Source organism: Dermacentor albipictus, chromosome 2, assembly GCF_038994185.2.
Source record: "Dermacentor albipictus isolate Rhodes 1998 colony chromosome 2, USDA_Dalb.pri_finalv2, whole genome shotgun sequence".
NCBI lineage: Eukaryota > Metazoa > Arthropoda > Arachnida > Ixodida > Ixodidae > Dermacentor > Dermacentor albipictus.
Genome location: NC_091822.1, coordinates 125,417,120 through 125,436,010, shown reverse-complemented (window position 1 = coordinate 125,436,010; position 18,891 = coordinate 125,417,120). Strand labels below are relative to the sequence as shown.

The 18,891-nt window shown below is 42.5% G+C and overlaps 1 protein-coding gene across 1 annotated transcript; it reads right to left on the bottom strand.

Annotated features, from left to right (window-relative positions):
- Positions 1 to 267: 267 nt before the first annotated feature.
- LOC139055538 (uncharacterized) lies at positions 268 to 14,311 on the bottom strand. Its single transcript, XM_070533040.1, has 6 exons — positions 13,958 to 14,311; positions 7,519 to 7,696; positions 5,228 to 5,340; positions 1,272 to 1,348; positions 1,079 to 1,150; positions 268 to 936 (listed from the first exon to the last, which is right to left on the bottom strand). The coding sequence occupies exons 2-6, from the start codon at positions 7,657 to 7,659 to the stop codon at positions 362 to 364; spliced, it is 978 nt and encodes a 325-aa protein (XP_070389141.1). The 5' UTR covers positions 7,660 to 7,696; positions 13,958 to 14,311; the 3' UTR covers positions 268 to 361.
- Between the last annotated feature and the right edge of the window lie 4,580 nt (positions 14,312 to 18,891).

Sequence of the window (18,891 nt, the reverse complement as noted above, 5' to 3'; positions counted from 1 at the left end):
AGTAATAGCTTGATATTTCTGCAAAAGTGTCTATTTAGGCAACAGTAAAGAAAAAAACGAGCTAGAAGAAAAGGCTCAATATACTCATGTGTGATTATTTGACAGAGTTAATGTTTTCTAGAGCGTCTTTATTCGCAATTAGAGTTCATGTTGTTTTGTTTAGTTCTCTACGATCTGACTCAGTGGCGTTTTATCCTTGGGAATCTGAGAGAAACCAGCCTCAACCTGTAAGGTTACGAGCACAAGAAAACAGACAAACAACACGCATAAGATTGCACCTGGTGTGGTGAAAAGTACTGCTATTTTATTGTTCAAAGCACTTTTCTAGCATTTCTCTACGAATAACAAAAACTTTACCCATTCAGCTTTGTTTACCGCCATGAACCACCCCATCCACCAAGCACAGCTTATCACGAGGTTTTTTCTTCTCTGGGGTCAAGCCGTCCACCACGCTGAGCTTATCGCGAGGTGCCTTGTTTTGTGGAGCCAAGCCGTCCACCAAGCTAAGCTTATCGCGAGCTGCCTTGTTTTGTGGAGCCAAGCCGTCCACCAAGCTAAGCTTATCGCGAGGTGCCTTGTTTTGTGGAGCCAAGCCGTCCACCAAGCTAAGCTTATCGCGAGCTGCCTTGTTTTGTGGAGCCAAGCCGTCCACCAAGCTAAGCTTATCGCGAGGTGGCTTGTTTTGTGGGGCCAAGCCATCCACCAAGCTAAGCTTATCGCGAGGTGCCTTATTGTCTGGGACCACTCCCGATTTTAATGAAAGTGTTCCAGGAGCTTCTCTCTTGATTCTCTTCCCCGGCATGCAGCCAGAACGATTCCAGGTTAACTTCTTCGTCTGTCCAGCCTTTGCAAGAGAACTTTGAATCCTTTCCATTGTGATCGCAGATACTTCAGACGTTGGCTCCTTCAGTGCTATTATAAACTGTGATCCAGTTCCTGTTAGAGACAGCCACGGTCAAAGCGATGTACTGGGCACTCTAACAACTTGAATGAAGTAAATCAAGATGTTGACTGGTTTCTTTATCACCACTACAACAATAGCGGGTGTCAATAGTAGTTCAACTTGTATGTCACTTACCGCCTTCCCAGCAGTGGTGAATGAGGGCCCAGGACGCATAGTCCGTATCCAAAACCTGGTAAGATTTGTTATCTTGAAGAACGGGAGAAAGAAAGAAAACCAGGCGTGAAATTCATTGATAGAAAACATAGATAAGTGGAATGCTGCTGACACTACTCCATAAATTTTGATTGCAGGTTCTGATGCTACTTACCGTGCCTATAAATGTACCGCTTATCACCGTTCTTTCGTAGTTTGTACAAGGAGGGACTTGATAGAGCACCACTCGGTCTGCATATATGAACATAACGCTCACGAATTTTGTCCAAACAGTTTACACATCAAGATCTTTTAACACAAGTTACTAAATTAGTTCAGCCTCTGCGAGTTGATCAATCAGACTTCTTCGCACACGAGTACCTCCGGCTAAGGAGCCTCTCTTGGTATAATTGCATTTGAAGATGTGCATCAGTTATTTTACTTTCCATTTCTTGAAGTTAACCTAATACTAAGACCTATAAAGAAAGCGAACGCTCAACAATGTATTTTGATATTCCATCATGATGATAGCAAATCAAGTGCTAGCCTTTTTTCTTCATTGTAGGTAAATTTGTGGCGCCAGTTTCCCCCATGTTTTCCTTCTCAGTCGCAAGAAAAATCGCGTGCGGTGCGTTTACTTTACATTTTGTAGGGCTGCCTACACCTCTGGGAAAACTGAAGATACCAAGTTTACCAAGCATATCAAGCTTGGTATGCTACCAAGCATGGTGAGCATACCAAGCGCCTACTTAAGGTAAGGAACACTGTTGATTCACTGAAATCCAACAATCTAAAGTAACCAAAAAGATACGAACAAAACGTCAAAACTACTGTGTCATATGGTGGCTATGGTTATAGCCTCGGCAGGCGCATTTCTCGTGTTGTGACCCGACACGTCGGCCGGGCTGCCGTGCCTCTTTGTCGACACTGTTCTTGTATTGGGAACGTTAACAAAAGTGTACCTCGCTATATTTGGGCATATAGTGATCATTCTCTTACAAACAATTGAAATAATTGTGCTGGTTTCCATGCTTTAGCATGAACCATTAGTTTTAAATGAGACGTATTAACATGACAGCGTTAAGGAGATCCTGTCGCAGAAAAGCCGGTGTCGTCGGCGTTCGCCATGAGCGATAAATCCCGTAACGCACTTCATAAGTAAACAACATCTAAGATGGGCTGGTGGGAACCGAACGGGGGTCTCCGGAGTGTGAGACGGAGACGCTACCACTCAGCCACGAGTTCGATCGCTCAAAGCGGGACAAAATCGCATCTAGTGTATGCGGTGTTGCCTTCGAAACGTGCCGAAGAAAGTTATACTGTGGTGTATATCGGTCATTATGACCATGTAAATTACAGAAGTCGCAGTTTCACGAGTAGCGAAGTACATTTCCGCTAGATTTCTTCTGCGCTCTGCGCACACGCAGAGCCATCTTGCAGCAAACACACAAGACCCCCTCCTCGCAATGTACGACGCTGCCCCGACACATGGCGCGCCACTCGCCCCATGATTGCGTCCGCCTTCATGGCGCGTTGCGGCCCGGCTGTCCGTGCCGATCGCGACGTTTAGCTCGCGTAGATCGTTTGAGTAGGCGGTGCGAACGGGGTGCGATAACGCTATCGCGTTCCACTCTTGAAGGCGAAGCTTAAGCATCCTCCATCTTTTTCAGAGAAAAATATACGCGATAACTTTTACGTAGCTTTACGCCACGTGTCTAGCTATTCTTACTGCAGTGGCTTACATATACTCTCTAAGGAGGAGATATTATAAACATAAAAGGAGCTTATTATCCGAATACCGTCACATTTTTTCAAAGCTTTGTCAGCACGACAATCTGGGCGGGCTTGCCCTTGGTCCATTACGGCAATGTAATTTTATGAATAACATTATTTATTACTATATTTATTCAACATTCTTGAACAGTCTTACGCTTCTTTGCTCATTACGCAGTAATTGTGTGGCCAAAGTTTCGTGGAGTACCTAATTTGGAACATCTCTGCTTAGCTCACAACAAATAGAGCGTTAATTCACTTTGGAACAAAGCAACTGATGTTTTCTCGTCAAACGCTTTGCGGGAAACGCCGCAGACTAATGTACAGATGAAAATACTGTAAACACTGCTGTGAGAAGTAATTGACGCAAAATTCTTACTTGTGCGTCATGTGCGCCTGTTGTGCACGTATGTCAATTAGGTACTTCCTTTAATAACAAACTTTTCATGCGATATGACTTTCCCTTTGTAAGCACACAGCTATCTTTCTATTATGTTTCAAATATCTTGAATCTAAGCAAAAGTGTGAGTATACCAAATCTGTGGTTTCTAAGCAACAGTAGCCATATCAAAGCTGCAGCTTTCTCTTCGTTATCAAATTTATCGTAGAAGCTGTGTAAGCTACCAACAAAGAGAACATCCAAGACTGTTCTTGTCCACTGGCATTTATTGAGATCCGCCAGTAAGCTATATTTTTTATAATTCAGAAAATTATTTACCCCAGTAAAGCATGGATTGCGTAATACTAGCAAACACTGAAAATATAAGCATTATCCCGTGGTCAGATGAGCCTGAGAGAAGCGCTTAGATGTGTGCCAAATTATGAAGGTACCATGGGGAAGCGATAAAAAGAGGACGCAAGTATATTTAGGTCCACCAGCAAGATTTTAATCAAGTTACTCTGGTGCAGATGGATTCTATGCTAATAGCACTAAGACAAAGCCACGACACCGTCAAGCTTATCTTCTCAAATAATTGTTTCTGTTTGAACATTTCATTTGAGCTACACGCTATATCTGTAGAGTCTACGTTCATGGCTAAAAGTCACGTAGCTTGGGCGGGAAATGTGTAAATAATCTGAAGCATTTTCATTCGAAAGACAACAGTAGATTGATCAAACTTTTCAAAGGTTGAGCCTGCAGCACGTGACGACCGTTGGTGCTTTCGGAAATACACGTGGCTGATTATATCAAGAACAGAAGCTGGCTAATGTTGACATAATTGTACAGCTAGCAGCTCTTTATATTACTTATATAGTGGTGACTGCGAACAGATGAATAGCAGTACCTATAGCCGAATCACGTACGAACCCAGCATAACAGGTCGTCAATGGGACGGAAGCGACAATAAAGCAAAAAAGGGGTTGTTTAGGTTCTTAGTAACAACGACGCGAAGCAAACCGGCAATGACGTGGTTCACTGGAACTGCCTAGTAGAATAGCAAATAACTAATTAAGAGCTGAGAACATGCGTTGGCGGCCCTTGGAACAGGGGCACAAAGGGAACGAGGGGACGTCAGTGACTAAGAAACGAAGTGACGACCAGATGTTCAAGTGACGGCTCAGCTCAGTACAGCGCAAGTGAAATTGATGGCGCCGTCAAAGGCGTATGCCTTGGGACGCGGCAATCAAAAACGTTGCGAATGCGGCGCGAATATGGCCATCATAAATTCGAGCACGTGGTGCATGTGCACGAGAATGAGCAACAGTGCACATAAAGTGAGCGTTCGCGCTTCGAGGTTTTGCTGTCGACCCTCACCCCTCTTCTATTGGCATTATCAATTTTCTTTAAATCCCCTTTAGCTGATGTCGCAAACTTGCTCGCCTAACAGTCAGAAGGAAGGACATACTTTCTCCAATGCCAGGGCCAATTCGGGTGTTTGAATGTGAGAGCGGCATAGCGGACGGAAGCACATATGTCAATGTGCCAAGGAGTTCATTTTGCCGCTAGTACCTGTACGCCCGGTTTGCGTTGGACCTACACTTGCCGGCACTAGCTCCATTTCACAGAACTGTGCTCCAACTTTCGATGCCTCCGCGTCATTTGTAATAAAATTCTACAGGCCCTTATCTTTCTCGTCATGTGCGTTCGTAAATAAAGCAATGATCACCCACAAGGTACACTACAAGGTTACTACAGTAAGTACCATTCATTACTTTTGATTTTCTGGAGGCACTTCGCATTCGTTTCCTATCGGTTGCAGTGAGCAGGCTCACTGGACTCAGATGTTTGCTTAAAATTTCACTGAGACACGTAGGCCTAGCGTAAATTACATTACCGAAGAATAAATCATTCGTGAATTATAAATTCTTGATTAAAATAGAGCCACTCTAACAACAAGATTAAACAGACTTCCTTACCCTGGTCTGGTCTGGACTGTCATGGTTTCATTTGATGGAAAAAATCTCATTGCGATGCAGACTTCTTCTTTATTAGGGTGGTGCAGTGATTGCAGCCACTCTGCTCCTTCAAGCTGAAAAGTTATAATATATTGTTGCAATATTTTTAATGTACTATAGCATATCAGCCAGGCCTTTCCTGTGACACTATACGCAATCATCGCACGTCAAGGCTACCAGCAATCATCTGCTGCTACAACAGCTACTCACTGCGCCTCCACATAAAATCGCAAAGCCTGCGAATTACACCAATGCTCGCTCAAGACTTTCGGGTGGCTACGACTTCTTGTGGTAATTATTTTAACTTCAACCGAGTATTTTTTTTGTCAATTTGTAAGTATTCAAGCGGTGTCATGTAAATAGCTTGTTGTAGCCAACTAGCGGCGTTAGAAACCTGTCTTTTCGGGAAAAAAAAGGTATCTATTTAGGCGAAATAAAGCGGAAAATAGGTACCTAAATAAAGCGGAAAATACGTAGCACAGACCAACATACAAGCGACAGAAATAAAAGAAAGAGAAAAAGAGCAAGTAGAACGCTGTATTTGCGTCTCATTGAAACGTGATAAACGTTCCGTCTATTTTTTTTTGTTATTACATATTCCTAGGTTTTGTAGGAAGCGAAGATTGTAAATTATATTTAGTTGTATTCTTACTGAGATAAAAATTTTGATGATAAGATATTACGCATCGTAGGCAGATAGAGGTCGTGCTCAAGGCTTAGTCGTAAATTTGAGCTGAAGCATTCACCAAACCATTTACATTGATTTATGTATACGCTTATAAAAATTTATAGAAGTGCAAGTCAGCACGCAGTCCTACCCTACAATGCCCCATCCACACCAGATAGCCAATTTCAGAACACTAAAACTGTTCCGAGGTGTGCCCTCGTCCCTTGATGTGTAGTGCGGATAGTGTGATTGTGCGACAATAATAACCATATTAATCCCTATGGCAATAAAATAGCGCAGCGCCAATCCGTGGTGCTACTTGCGTGAACATAATAGGTTAAGCGTAGTATCGATTACCATAACAAGCAGTATGCGTAGACGATATTGTAAAATTACTTAAAGTGCATTTGAGACATCTGCTCTAATCAAGGAATAAACAATAACGGTTATTATGATCTACACTAACACAACTGAATACTCTTCTATATAACAATTGGGTTGGTTGCTGTTTCCCTGGGTTAATATACTCCTAAAAACGCGACTGGATGTCATCTTAGAAGAGTAGAACTAGGGTCTATGTGAAGCTTTTTGAGTTGTGTGTATTTCTCGTTGTTGAGAATCCCCAGCAGTAACTAGCTTTAGGTAATCCCTTTTCCTTGTTTTATTTATATACAACTTTGGCTACTATACAACGCAATGTTACTGATCATGCGTCGCTGCTGTGCGCTGTTAATATTGATTGCAAATTGCGACACCATAGGCATAGTCAAATTGACAAGGCATCTGGCCAACACTAAATCGTTCGACTAAGGAAACTGTCTGCTTTTCCCACATGTATTTTTCATTAGCAATGGCTGCCTGAGCCGTAAGAGTGAGAGTTGACAAGATGAAAGAAGGCTTAGCATAAATAAATTGTGACAATCACCTTTTAAACTTGAGTGAATAATTACTAGCTAACGAATAAAACAACACGCCGGCTGCCATTCGTGCTTCTTTTTCTTAGCTCCCAAGCCGAGTAGCAGTATTCATGCACTCAATAAAATTCAATCAATACTCTTACTAAAATTCCTTGCTGTTAGCAACAAGAAAACAAGGTAGGCTAGCAAGTTGCTTGCCAAGGTATTCGCTTAGTTGGCGTCATAATAACTAGGCTGCATTTTGATGAGCAAACAGCTCTATTCTCCGAGACATCGCGCTTACGTAAATCCCTATGATATTTCATTCGTTACATATAGAAATCCACGCACGTATCCGAAGTCGTTAGGGAACTTGATTTTACAGTGCAAATTACAGTGCCAAATGAAAAACTGTATGCCTACGCGTATGTGCAAGTTTAGGATGATATTGTGCTTCGTGGCAGTGAATTGCAACCCCCCTTGCAGCGATTACTGGATAGAACGTGTCTATCACCGTGCCGTAAGATCAGTGGAGTTAAGCCTTGGACCCATGTATCTCTTTCTGTCTCGTCTAACTTTTTACCCCGGAATAATCCCAACAGTACTGGAAACCAACTAGCGCATCTTGCTTACTTCATCATCAAATTTGAAGGCAAAACGTGGTGAAATTGGGCTTCACTGATTCCTACCTTTTTCCAGTCAACATCCAACACTGCCTCTAGAACAGGGCATTTCAGATCCGCAGTGAACGCTGGCTGGATCGTGTGATCAAAGAAAAGTTGCACTAACGCAATAAGTTTCAAGCACCTTGTGTGCCTCTCGTGCAACATCTTTGGAACTGCAGATCTGTTGTATGCAAAAAAGTTGCTGTAAAGAGTAATTGAATCACGTTAGAGGCTGTGCGAAATGATAATCCCAAGAAATTGTATGCTTTCAGTGCTAGTCTGCAGGTATGCTACCACCAATTTTCTTTAGAGAATTTTTCGGTACCACCACAAGGTTTCCACATTTACTACGTAAACTGAAACGATAACAATTGTTTTAACTCTCTTAAGGTACAAAATATAAAGAAAAAATCACGCCATACAATATTGACTCAGCAGTATACTGTAACTCTGTAGGAAGAAAATTTCGCAACATTCGTTCTCAAAAATTACACACAACATAGGGGATGGCATACCGAGCACTTGATCCAACATCATCATCATCATCATCATAATCATCAGCCTGGTTACGCCCACTGCAGGGCAAAGGCCTCTCCCATATTTCTTCAACAACCCCGGTCATGTACTAATTGTGGCCGTGCTGTCCCTGCAAACTTCTTAATCTCATCCGCCCACCTAACTTTCTGCCGCCCCCTGCTACACTTCCCTTCCCTTGGAATCCAGTCCGTAACCCTTAATGACCATCGGTTATCTTCCCTCCTCATTACATGTCCTGCCCATGCCCATTTCTTTTTCTTGATTTCAACTAAGATATCATTACCTCGTGTTTGTTCCCTCACCCAATCTGCTCTTTTCTTATCCCTTAACGTTACACCTATCGTTCTTCTTTCCATAGCTCGTTGCGTCGTCCTCAATTTGAGTAGAACCCTTTTCGTAAGCCTCCAGGTTTCTGCCCCATAGGTGAGTACTGGTAAGACACAGCAATTATAGACTTTTCTCTTGAGGGATAATGGCAACCTGCTGTTGATGATCTGAGAATGCCTGCCAAACGCACCCCAGCCCATTCTTATTCTTCTGATTATTTCCGTCTCATGATCCGGATCCGCCGTCACTACCTGCCCTAAGTAGATGTATTCCTTTACCACTTCCAGTGCCTCGCTACCTATTGTAAATTGCTGTTCTCTTCCGAGACTGTTAAACATTACTTTAGTTTTCTGCAGATTAATTTTTAGACCCACTCTTCTGCTTTGCCTCTCCAGGTCATTGAGCATGCATTGCAATTGGTCCCCTGAGTTACTAAGCAAGGCAATATCATCAGCGAATCGCAAGTTACTAAGGTATTCTCCATTAACTTTTATCCCCAATTCTTCCCAATCCAGGTCTCTGAATACCTCCTGTAAACACGCTGTGAATAGCATTGGAGAGATCGTATCACCCTGCCTGACGCCTTTCTTTATTGGGATTTTGTTGCTTTCCTTATGGAGGACTATGGTGGCTGTGGAGCCGCTATAGATATCTTTCAGTATTTTTACATACGGCTCATCTACACCCTGGTTCCGTAATGTCTCCATGACTGCTAAGGTTTCGACAGAATCAAACGCTTTCTCGTAATCAATGAAAGCTATATATAGGGGTTGGTTATATTCCGCACATTTCTCTATCACCTGATTGATAGTGTGAATATGATCTATTGTTGAGTAACCTTTACGGAATCCTGCCTGGTCCTTTGCTTGACAGAAGTCTAAGGTGTTCCTGATTCTATTTGCGATTACCTTAGTAAATAGTTTGTAGGCAACGGACAGTAAGCTGATCGGTCTATAATTTTTCAAGTCTTTGGCGTCCCCTTTCTTATGGATTAGGATTATGTTAGCGTTTTTCCAAGATTCCGGTACGCTCGACGTCATGAGGCATTGCGTATACAGGGTAGCCAGTTTCTCTAAAACAATCTGCCCACCATCCTTCAACAAATCTGCTGTTACCTGATCCTTCCCAGCTGCCTTCCCCCTTTGCATATCTCCCAAAGCTTTCTTTACTTCTTCCGGCGTTACCTGTGTGATTTCGAATTCCTCTAGGCTATTTTCTCTTCCATTATCGTCGTGGGTGCCACTGGTACTGTATAAATCTCTATAGAACTCCTCAGCCACTTGAACTATCTCATCCAGATTAGTAATGATATTGCCGGCTTTGTCTCTTAACGCATGCATCTGATTCTTGCCAATTCCTAGTTTCTTCTTCACTGTTTTTAGGCTTCCTCAGTTCCTGAGAGCATGTTCAATTCTATACATATTATACTTCCTTATGTCAGCTGTCTTACGCTTGTTGATTAACTTCGAAAGTTCTGCCAGTTCTATTCTAGCTGTAGGGTTAGAGGCTTTCATACATTGGCGTATCTTGATCAGACCTTTCGTCTCCTGCGATAGTTTACTGGTATCCTGCCTAACGGAGTTACCACCGACTTCCATTGCACACTCCTAATGATGCCCACAAGATTGTCGTTCATTGCTTCAACACTAAGGTCCTCTTCCTGCGTTAAAGCCAAATACCTGTTCTGTAGCTTGATCTGGAATTCCTCTATTTTTCCTCTTACCGCTAACTCATTGATCGGCTTCTTATGTACCAGTTTCTACCGTTCCCTTCTCAGGGAACGGACATCTTTAACATCTTTAAATGGGATTCAGCTGCGTATTTCCCATTTTCACATTGTTCGATGTCTTTGCGCTTCTTAGTGTCATTTTGGCTTTCTTTGTTGGATTCCCTTTGAAGGGAATCCAACAAAGATCGAATCTTCCGGAATCTTCCGTTCCCTGAGAAGGGAACGGAAGATTCCGAAACAATATTTGAGTGACCTTGCTAAAACTATATATAGACTATTTATGGTGTCACATTTCTAGAATACCGGGTGATCATTTGGTGTTTAACATACTTTTTAGATAACACCCTTGGCCGATAACATAATTCTCCTCCATGAGCTGTATCATTCGCAGCGGAAATTACTAGCATGAGAATTCCTAGCGCACGTTCAACTAGTTAACGATATATGACAAGTTCTTAATTATGTACTTTACCCCACATATTGCAATTTACGAGCTTTAGCCAGTGAGTTTGTAGGACATGTTCACTTGAAATGAATTTCTAGGTTGAAACCAGTTTCAAGATATTATTTCCCAAATTGCGCGACGAAATACATGAGCGTTCTAGTTAGTTATGTGCTTGAATATACATCATAAGTATTTTGTTAAAAGATTAAAATTTAAAAGTGAGGGACTGGAGATTTGGACCACCTGAGGTTCATTAACGTGTACTTAAATCTAAGTGCATGAATTCATACACAACACAGGCCTTACAGCACACATATAATACACATATACGGACCAAGAATTATGCCTTAAGGGCAAGTCTATATCGCAACTTAAAAAAAAAATGTTTTCGCGTTTTGCCCCATTGAAATGCGGCCGCCGTGGCCGGGAGTTGGTAAAAAATTAAGTGGAACAACAACGCATTTTTTACGGCATGTTTGATGGTGCGTATCTCCGAACTTGTGTCATGCAAAGAAGAGAATGGACCAGCGAGAACCACGGCACTTGTCCCACAGCGGCTGTGGTGGAGGCAAGCGTCCAGGCAGCAGCCGTGGAGGCTCGAGCATAGATAAGAAAAGAAGCCGACAAAGAAAGAAGGTCCGAAGCATAAGGCGCCGCCACCGGTCCGGGAGCGTCGATCGTGTAACCAGCGCTGATACTAAGCATGGCGTGCTCCGGACAGGCCAGTATTTGAGCATCGTGGAGCCGCAGAGAAAGTAGCGCCAAGGCGAAGAAGGTTCCAAGTCCCTCGCTGTTTAATTGTAGTCGAAGCTAGCGGACGAGGACCGGCTAAATTGACAAAAATACACGAAGAGGAGGATTATGTGAAGCTAAGCACAGAGGCAACAGCAAGAAGTTACAGTGCAGAGTAAAGTTGTTCTACGTTATGATGGTATTTTGGAGGTAAATATGATGGCATACAAATTTCTGCTGGTCACAAAAAGAGGAAAACTGTTTTCTCTCAAGCTATGATAATTCAAGCATTCACTTTATTTCATATCTTAAATAAAGGAGAATCAATACTCGCTCTCAGATTCTTAAAATGCAAACTGTCGTGCGTCAAATCGCACATCCTCAAAATATTGTGTCCTAAATTTTTGTAGCTGATTGTCAAAGCAAGCTAGTCTTTTTTTCATCTAACCCTTCTGTTCATCTGCCTGCGATTCCGGACTTACGAGAAGCTGTTAGGCTTACCTTTGTATAGATAGGATTCTTCCGGTATGGAATCTGCACCAATATTATGTAAATTCTGATATCGTAGGCGCATTTTGAGACAAACGATAATTACATAACAGTGATAACACGATGAAGTCGTATCACGCCCGTGGTAGCGTGATACCTGGTGACTGGCACCGCGCGCGTGACGATGAGGCACCGGTCTCGTTATTCCGGTACTGTAACGATGCGCGTAGCCGCTGTCGCTGATGTCAACTAATCAGGCACGCCTCCATCTTCTCATCGTACCTGGGCTTTGTTCTGAACTCTTTGCGACTTTATTCTTGATTTAGCCTACCCTGCCTAATTACACCGAAGTCTCATCCATGTTAACGCGTTAACCCTCTCTCACACTATTGTTAACATCTGCAGTTTTCACGCTCTCCCGTTTATTTCCGAGAATGACGTCTCTCTAACCATTCAAACTTTTTTTAACTTTTTTTTTAACTTTTGACGTCCTTTAATAAGCGCAACTCTCCCTAACACAGCGATGCACCAAGTGGCCCTGCGAGAAGTACATCTAAACTAATACTTTCAATCTGGTGTCGCCTAAGTGATGACCAAGGAGAACACGTTTTCGTCTGAATTTGAGCGTCAAGGAAAAGAGCGTAAAGCTGTTTGTACGGCGGAAGTGGTCAGCTTGACCATCGCTATATAGGCGCAATAAAACACATTTCGGAGTTCTAAACCAAAACTTTATAATGGGTCTTTTGCCAACGCCACGTATTGAAGCGCACGTAGCGTTGTAAAATTTCATGAAATCTTCAGGGGCGTGGGGAAAAAACACATCTCTTTCATGTTCTTAAAAAAATAAATACGAAGCAAAATAGAAAGAAAGACGATTGCGCACATAGCTATGAAAAACATTTACTTCTCCAACAGTGAAAAGTATATAACTGTTACATTACTACATCCCAAAAGTTTGAGCAGAGCGCTTACTGGTTCAAAACCTAGGTAAGATGTCACATCAAGGCATTGATCTCGAATCAGAGCGTCAACACCGACATTTGTATCAACCTGCGTTCGATTCATTTCCGCTTGACGCGTCAACGTTTCGCTGTGGAGCGGACGAAGCCTTCCGTACATTGAGGTTCGAGTGCACGTACACAAGCCTTTGCGCGCGATCCTCTGCGAGCCTGCTGTGTGGCTTGGTGTGTACATTTGCAAACTAGAACCAGTTTCTTTCACATGCCGCAGAAGAAGGGGGCAATCTGCAGCACGCGACAGGTGAGGCAGAAGGTTTTTCGGTTGCTTCGGCTGAAGCAGTCTTTGCCACCACGTAGATGGAGCCAGATGATTCTCAGACTCCCAAACTCCTCCTTTTGACTATACTTTAGATATGTCGGAAGCAGCCGCATGGCAGCAGAATAATTCTGGTGGGAAGCTCTGTATCTAACTTGCTTTTTTCATTTTATCCTGGACATAAAAACCAAAAAAGTTTTTTTTTTTTGCGCAATTTTACACTTCTTTTTCAACCACTTACAAGTCTAAGCGTACGAGCCAAGAAACCTTACGCATTTCAAGTAATTCGGTTAGATGGCTGCTAAATATGGAAATGTTAAAAAGGAGGCCGACAGCGGAATTGATACAAGAAGAATCTCGCAATCTCAAAACTTGTGTATGCAAGATATTGGCACGAACGACATTGATCCATGCAGTCAAACTTATTCATGCTTGTTTCATATTTGAACGCCGGAAAGATTTGAGATGGATGTTGCCAGCACTTAGGAACAGGTGAGGCACGATCCAGAGTATACGGGAGGGGGGGGGGATTAGTGAATACAGCTGACATTGCAACCATGAATGAAAAGAAACCAACAACGTAGTCTCGACGCGTAACAAGCATCGGATTTGAAAGAAAGCTACAAATCTTGAATGCTTCAAGTCGGATAAATAGTAGTAAGCCCAATAAATATCGTCAATACAATCGATAAATTGAGCTTAACGCCAATAATACGAGTAAGAATATTGGTAAATATTACGGGAAGCACGAAATGTACATAAGAATTTTACCAGATGTAGTAATAGAAATGACGAGATACGCTTTCACTTATTTCCAAACTTATTCGCTAGAGACGATGAATCACTTGAAATCTTTTGAGTACTGTTGAAGAGAAACTCAGTCACTGCGCCTTTTGAAGAAAAGTAGGAGATCACCATTTTGCACTGACCTTGAGACGAGGGACCAAATCGTCAATGCTTCGACGGCATGAGCAATATTAGAACGAAGTTTAGTAGGATCGTAAAAGTCTCCACCGAGAAGGCTTAACCTTCGTTTTTTGGTGGCGTTGCTTCCCTAATGAGACTCAAGGACGCGTCGCACCTCGGGAAGAATTAAACGTTTTGGAAGTTGCTTCTTTTAGCAGGAAAACTAATTTAACAACACTGAAGCTGCGTCAATTGATGACTGGGGACCTATGCACCCAGCATGAACGCCAACGTCTGCAGATTTGTTGGCCGTGACTGAAGTGCCCGGGCCAGAGCATTCCACAGTACTATAGGAGTTCGGGATTCGGTTCTGATGCAGGTGTCCTGAACCATAATAAAGATACATGTGGTACGTGTCACGACGCAGCCGGCAGGATACGCCGTTCTCAGAAACGCAAGGCATTTCCCTCCTGCGTCTAACGCTTGATTAACTTAAACAGTTATTCCCGACACGTGACAAGCCACTGTTTGTGCGCAATGAATCCACTAACGCAAACGATATAACGGTAATTTCGGAGCAATGGCTGCACTTCGCGTCACCAAGACAGAGCAATTTAAACGAACCGTCCAGCAGTCACGGAGATTTACTTACCCTTCTGTCAGGGCATTCGTCACTTTAGAGTCGATTTTGCGTGTTACAGTCATTGGCTGCGTTCCGCCGCCAGACAGCACGCTGTGACATTCCTCGGAATCGGCCTTCGCAGCTGCATGCGTTCGCCGTGCTAATTGGAAGAAGACTGGCGCCTCTTATTTGACGTGAACGACGTAACAAAACGCAAAGAAGGAAAGAGAGCTCGATATGTTTTCAGTTTTGATTTGGGTGCTGCTAAAAACACTTGGTACACTCATTTTTGGTTTAAGTGGTGTTAGAAGCACAACGACATTCTAAAAAAAGGCATTTTTTGATTTCAGCTATCAGGGGATGCATGCTTGTTTTTATCTGTGTAAGGACAAGTTTAAGCCTGCGCGGCAATCGGTGTAGTTTTCCCAGCTGTAGCACATACTAGACTTAAGCGTGTTTGGAGCAGAAGGCATCAAGTACATGGTGTACGTGCACTGGCACATATCCGGTGCCTCTTTTTGGTGGCTTCAATGCATGCGTACCAGACTTACGTGCGCTGTAAAAAAGTAAGACTACTTAAAAACCGTGAGCGCTGCGATGTCGCTGTACTCTGGTGTTCAGAAAGTGTCCGAATAGATGAAATATTTATTATGACGTTCTGCAGTTTCTACTTCAAAGATTTACAACCTATATATTGAGCGGCAAACTGGGCATGTAAATTAATGTTGATGATTAGTGGCAGTGCAAATCACAAGCACTAAGCGAGACGACAAACACGGCGCTGTACTGGCAACTGGAAGTTCGTTGAAAAGATTTGGGTTGAGCGCAGGCGCATGTCTTTCTTTTTGTACTAATCTCAGCTGTACCCGGTTTATGTGTCACCGTTACGTAAATGCTTTGCACTATATAGTCAATATAAGATACTGTGTAGGGGGGCTGCTCTTTTGCAACTTCTCGCTAACGACGTTTTGGTTGAGAATCACGTGATGTCCGCTGTTTACATGTATCCATTTTTTTTCCTTTTTTCCGTCTTCTTCGTCTCGCTTGGTCCTTGCCCTTTGCGCTGCCGCTAATCATGTATCTAACGAATCAACAAAATTGAGAAGTCCTGCTGCACGTCTCCGGGAACGGGCAGTTAAAGTCAACGAGGTGACTGGATGCTAATTTTTTTAATCAAGCCTCGAAGGATGAGACATAAACATGCACGAAAGATATACATATTTTTAATCAAAATGTGTAAAGTACACTGGGAATGTAGATAGTCAACGAAAAGAAATAAATATTAATTTGCGTAAAACTCTTAGTGAGCTTCACCCCAAACCACGTTCGGCTTCGTGCGATTTCGTACAGACAATTATCGTTGGATGAGAAGCAGGCTTGCATATTGCATTTAATCGCTTACATAACCTTTGTGACACCACTGCCGCTGTGGATTTCGCATCAGCCTGCTACTCCAAGTTTCCGTTCAAAAGAAAGCAAGCGATGATGATTATGATACTGACGATGATGATGCCGATGATGCGCATTTTTTTGCATGGTACGTACCCGAGAGGTTAGCCAACTCTATTTTGCCCTATCTGTTCACGTTCTCATCCAAGAAGTTACGCTTGCTACCTCTGAATAAGTGTAGGGCGAATGCATTTGGCCAGAAGCTCCGTACCCAGAACAGAAACGCGGCAGTAAAAAAAAAAGTTCCCATTTCTAACGAAAGGCTAAGCAGTGATAGCGAAAGGGAGGTATTCCACAACTACATGAAGTAAGGTTCGGAGTTTTATTGGCCTTATACACTGCAGCAAACATTCACTTACTGAATAAATTGCCAAACATAAAGGGTTACACGCACGCACAGGCAAACACGAGCACATTTGATTTGATGGCCGCGAGCGCTCGCTTTCACGACCGCGTCTTCGAAACTTGAGATCATGTGACCTCCAAATGCTACGCTTGAGTTACTACAGCGCGTGTAAAGCACTAAGCTTTTTTATTTTCAACTGCTTCAAATTACCTCCGCGATACCTCGCGCGGGTCGCCTGAAGAACTACGCGTAGCCACTGCCAGGCTAGAGGAGTAGAGAAGCGCTATCCTCCTTTAGCGTGAGTTTATTCATATGGCCTCCAATACTGGTCACGCTGGAAGACGGTGCGCATCAAGCCACAATTCATCTCCGTTCACTCTCGGACTGTTCTTTTCGTAGCCTTAGCACACGGCGTGGAAGGCGTGATGCTATCGTACTTTATACCTAAAATCACGGCGATGGCGATGACTGCGGCGAAAATTCTCCTGAAAGGTCAATATCATTCATATTGGAGCAGGAGGAACAAATATTATTTTAGTATAACAGATTTATGATGAGACCTAGGCCTCTCTACCTGGATGACGGCCTTGAACCCTTGGGCTCTTTAGGCATCTTCGGCCTGCTCCATGGATTGCCTTGTGTTGGTCTTCCGGTGCACAGCTGAGCAACGCGGTCTCCCACTGCTCTCTGGTTTTTATTCTGTGCGAGTGTCCTAGAAGAAGCCCGAACCATAGGCTGTAGGCCCATCTATTAGAATAAATTTTTCCTACATAGACTTTAGGCAACAAGCGTTCGTAAAACGTTCATGCATTGTACATGAGGTACCTCAGAAAATTACTCTATCGAAATTAAAAAAAAACGTAAAATGTACTAATACCTTCCCACAAATCCTTATGTCAAATAGAGAACCATCGCAATATATGAATGTATAAACTCGGAATTTCTAAAGAAATACTCGTACAACCTCTCCGAACTCATTTTCTAAGCCAACATTAACATTGCCTCAGCTTCGAACAGGGTGTTTCAGCGTAAACATAAAAAATTTTAACGTTCCACTTACTTTCGTAACGAAATGTTGTTTTATGCACTCCGCAAAATTCGGGAACAAATATCTCGAAACTAATGTCATCCTGAGAATTCGTTCCAAATGGATGCTCCTTGCGAAGTTGTTATTTCCTGTGGCATGATAGCACGATTGTAGTGCATATGCTAGTCTACTCCAAAAGACGGACCTCCCTTCCACATTAAATTGAACTGCATAATCTAATAATTGACGAAAATGCACTAAATAATTTTTACCTAATTGCCTTATGGCACATATTGCAATTTACAAATTCTGATGGTGAAACTGCAAGGCATACCCACTTTAAAACAATTGTGTTGATGACACCACTTACCAGGTATGCGCCGCAAAAGTTGCCATATATAGATTCACTGACGTTCCACTTACTTTCGTAACAAAACGTTGTTTTATGCACTCCGCAAAATTCGGGAACTAATATCACGAAACTAATGTCGTCCTGAGAATTCGTTCCAAATGGATGCTCCTTGCGAACTCCCCGGCTGGAAGTTGTGATTTGCAATTGCGCTATCAACTAATTAGAAACTTAATTAGTGATTTTGGTAATTTGTCGATTATGCATATCATTTTTTGTTTTGCGCAACTAATGTCCACCTCTGCGAGTAGACCAGCTGATGGACTAGAATTGTCCTATCTGCCACAGGCAATGTAAAACATTTTTTTTAAGGTGTTCGCTGAAGAACCACCCGTTATATCGTGATGGCACACTGTCTGCTCAAATAAATGCTTCGACAATCCCTTGGGCCCACTTACTGAGGATGTGTTGCGTGTCCTCAGAGGGAAAATAAGCTGTTTGTCTTCTTGTAGGCTTAGCCGTAGCTGTTTGCCGTAGCTGTTTGCTGTTTGCCGGTGCCGAACACATCCAACGAAGCCTTGAGAGTACCTAAAGCGCAGATTTCAGCATTTACTTTCACTTCATATCACCTCGAATTCAACTTGCAACTCTGTAGAGCCTCTGTACTTGCAGCTATTTGCGAACCATACTTATTTATTTATTTATTTAATTTTTATTTATTTTATTTATTTATTTATTTATTTATTTATTTATTTATTTATTTATTTATTTATTTATTTATTTATTTATTTATTTATTTATTTATTGTTATTTTGACTTATTGCAAACCCGCTAGGGCTATTGCAGGAGTGCGGAAATGCCACATATCATGTGCAGACAAAGAATTTGAACCATAATGAATGAACACCTAAAGTTCTATAGTTAAAAGGGAAAAACTGTTCTTAGATAACAACTCGAGGTTGAGACGATGAAAGGCTTAGTCTGGGGCTGCTACGTATACACTAAAATTAAGCGAATCTTGTGTTTTTATCTAAGCTAGTAAACGATGGCGAGTTCTCTAAGGTTGCGCAGAAAAGTCAGTTTCACTTTGCCAACGGACGGTGTTGGGAGAAGGGTTTTGTTCAGACTAGAAAGCTTAGATGGAGGTGAAAGGCCCTTGTAATA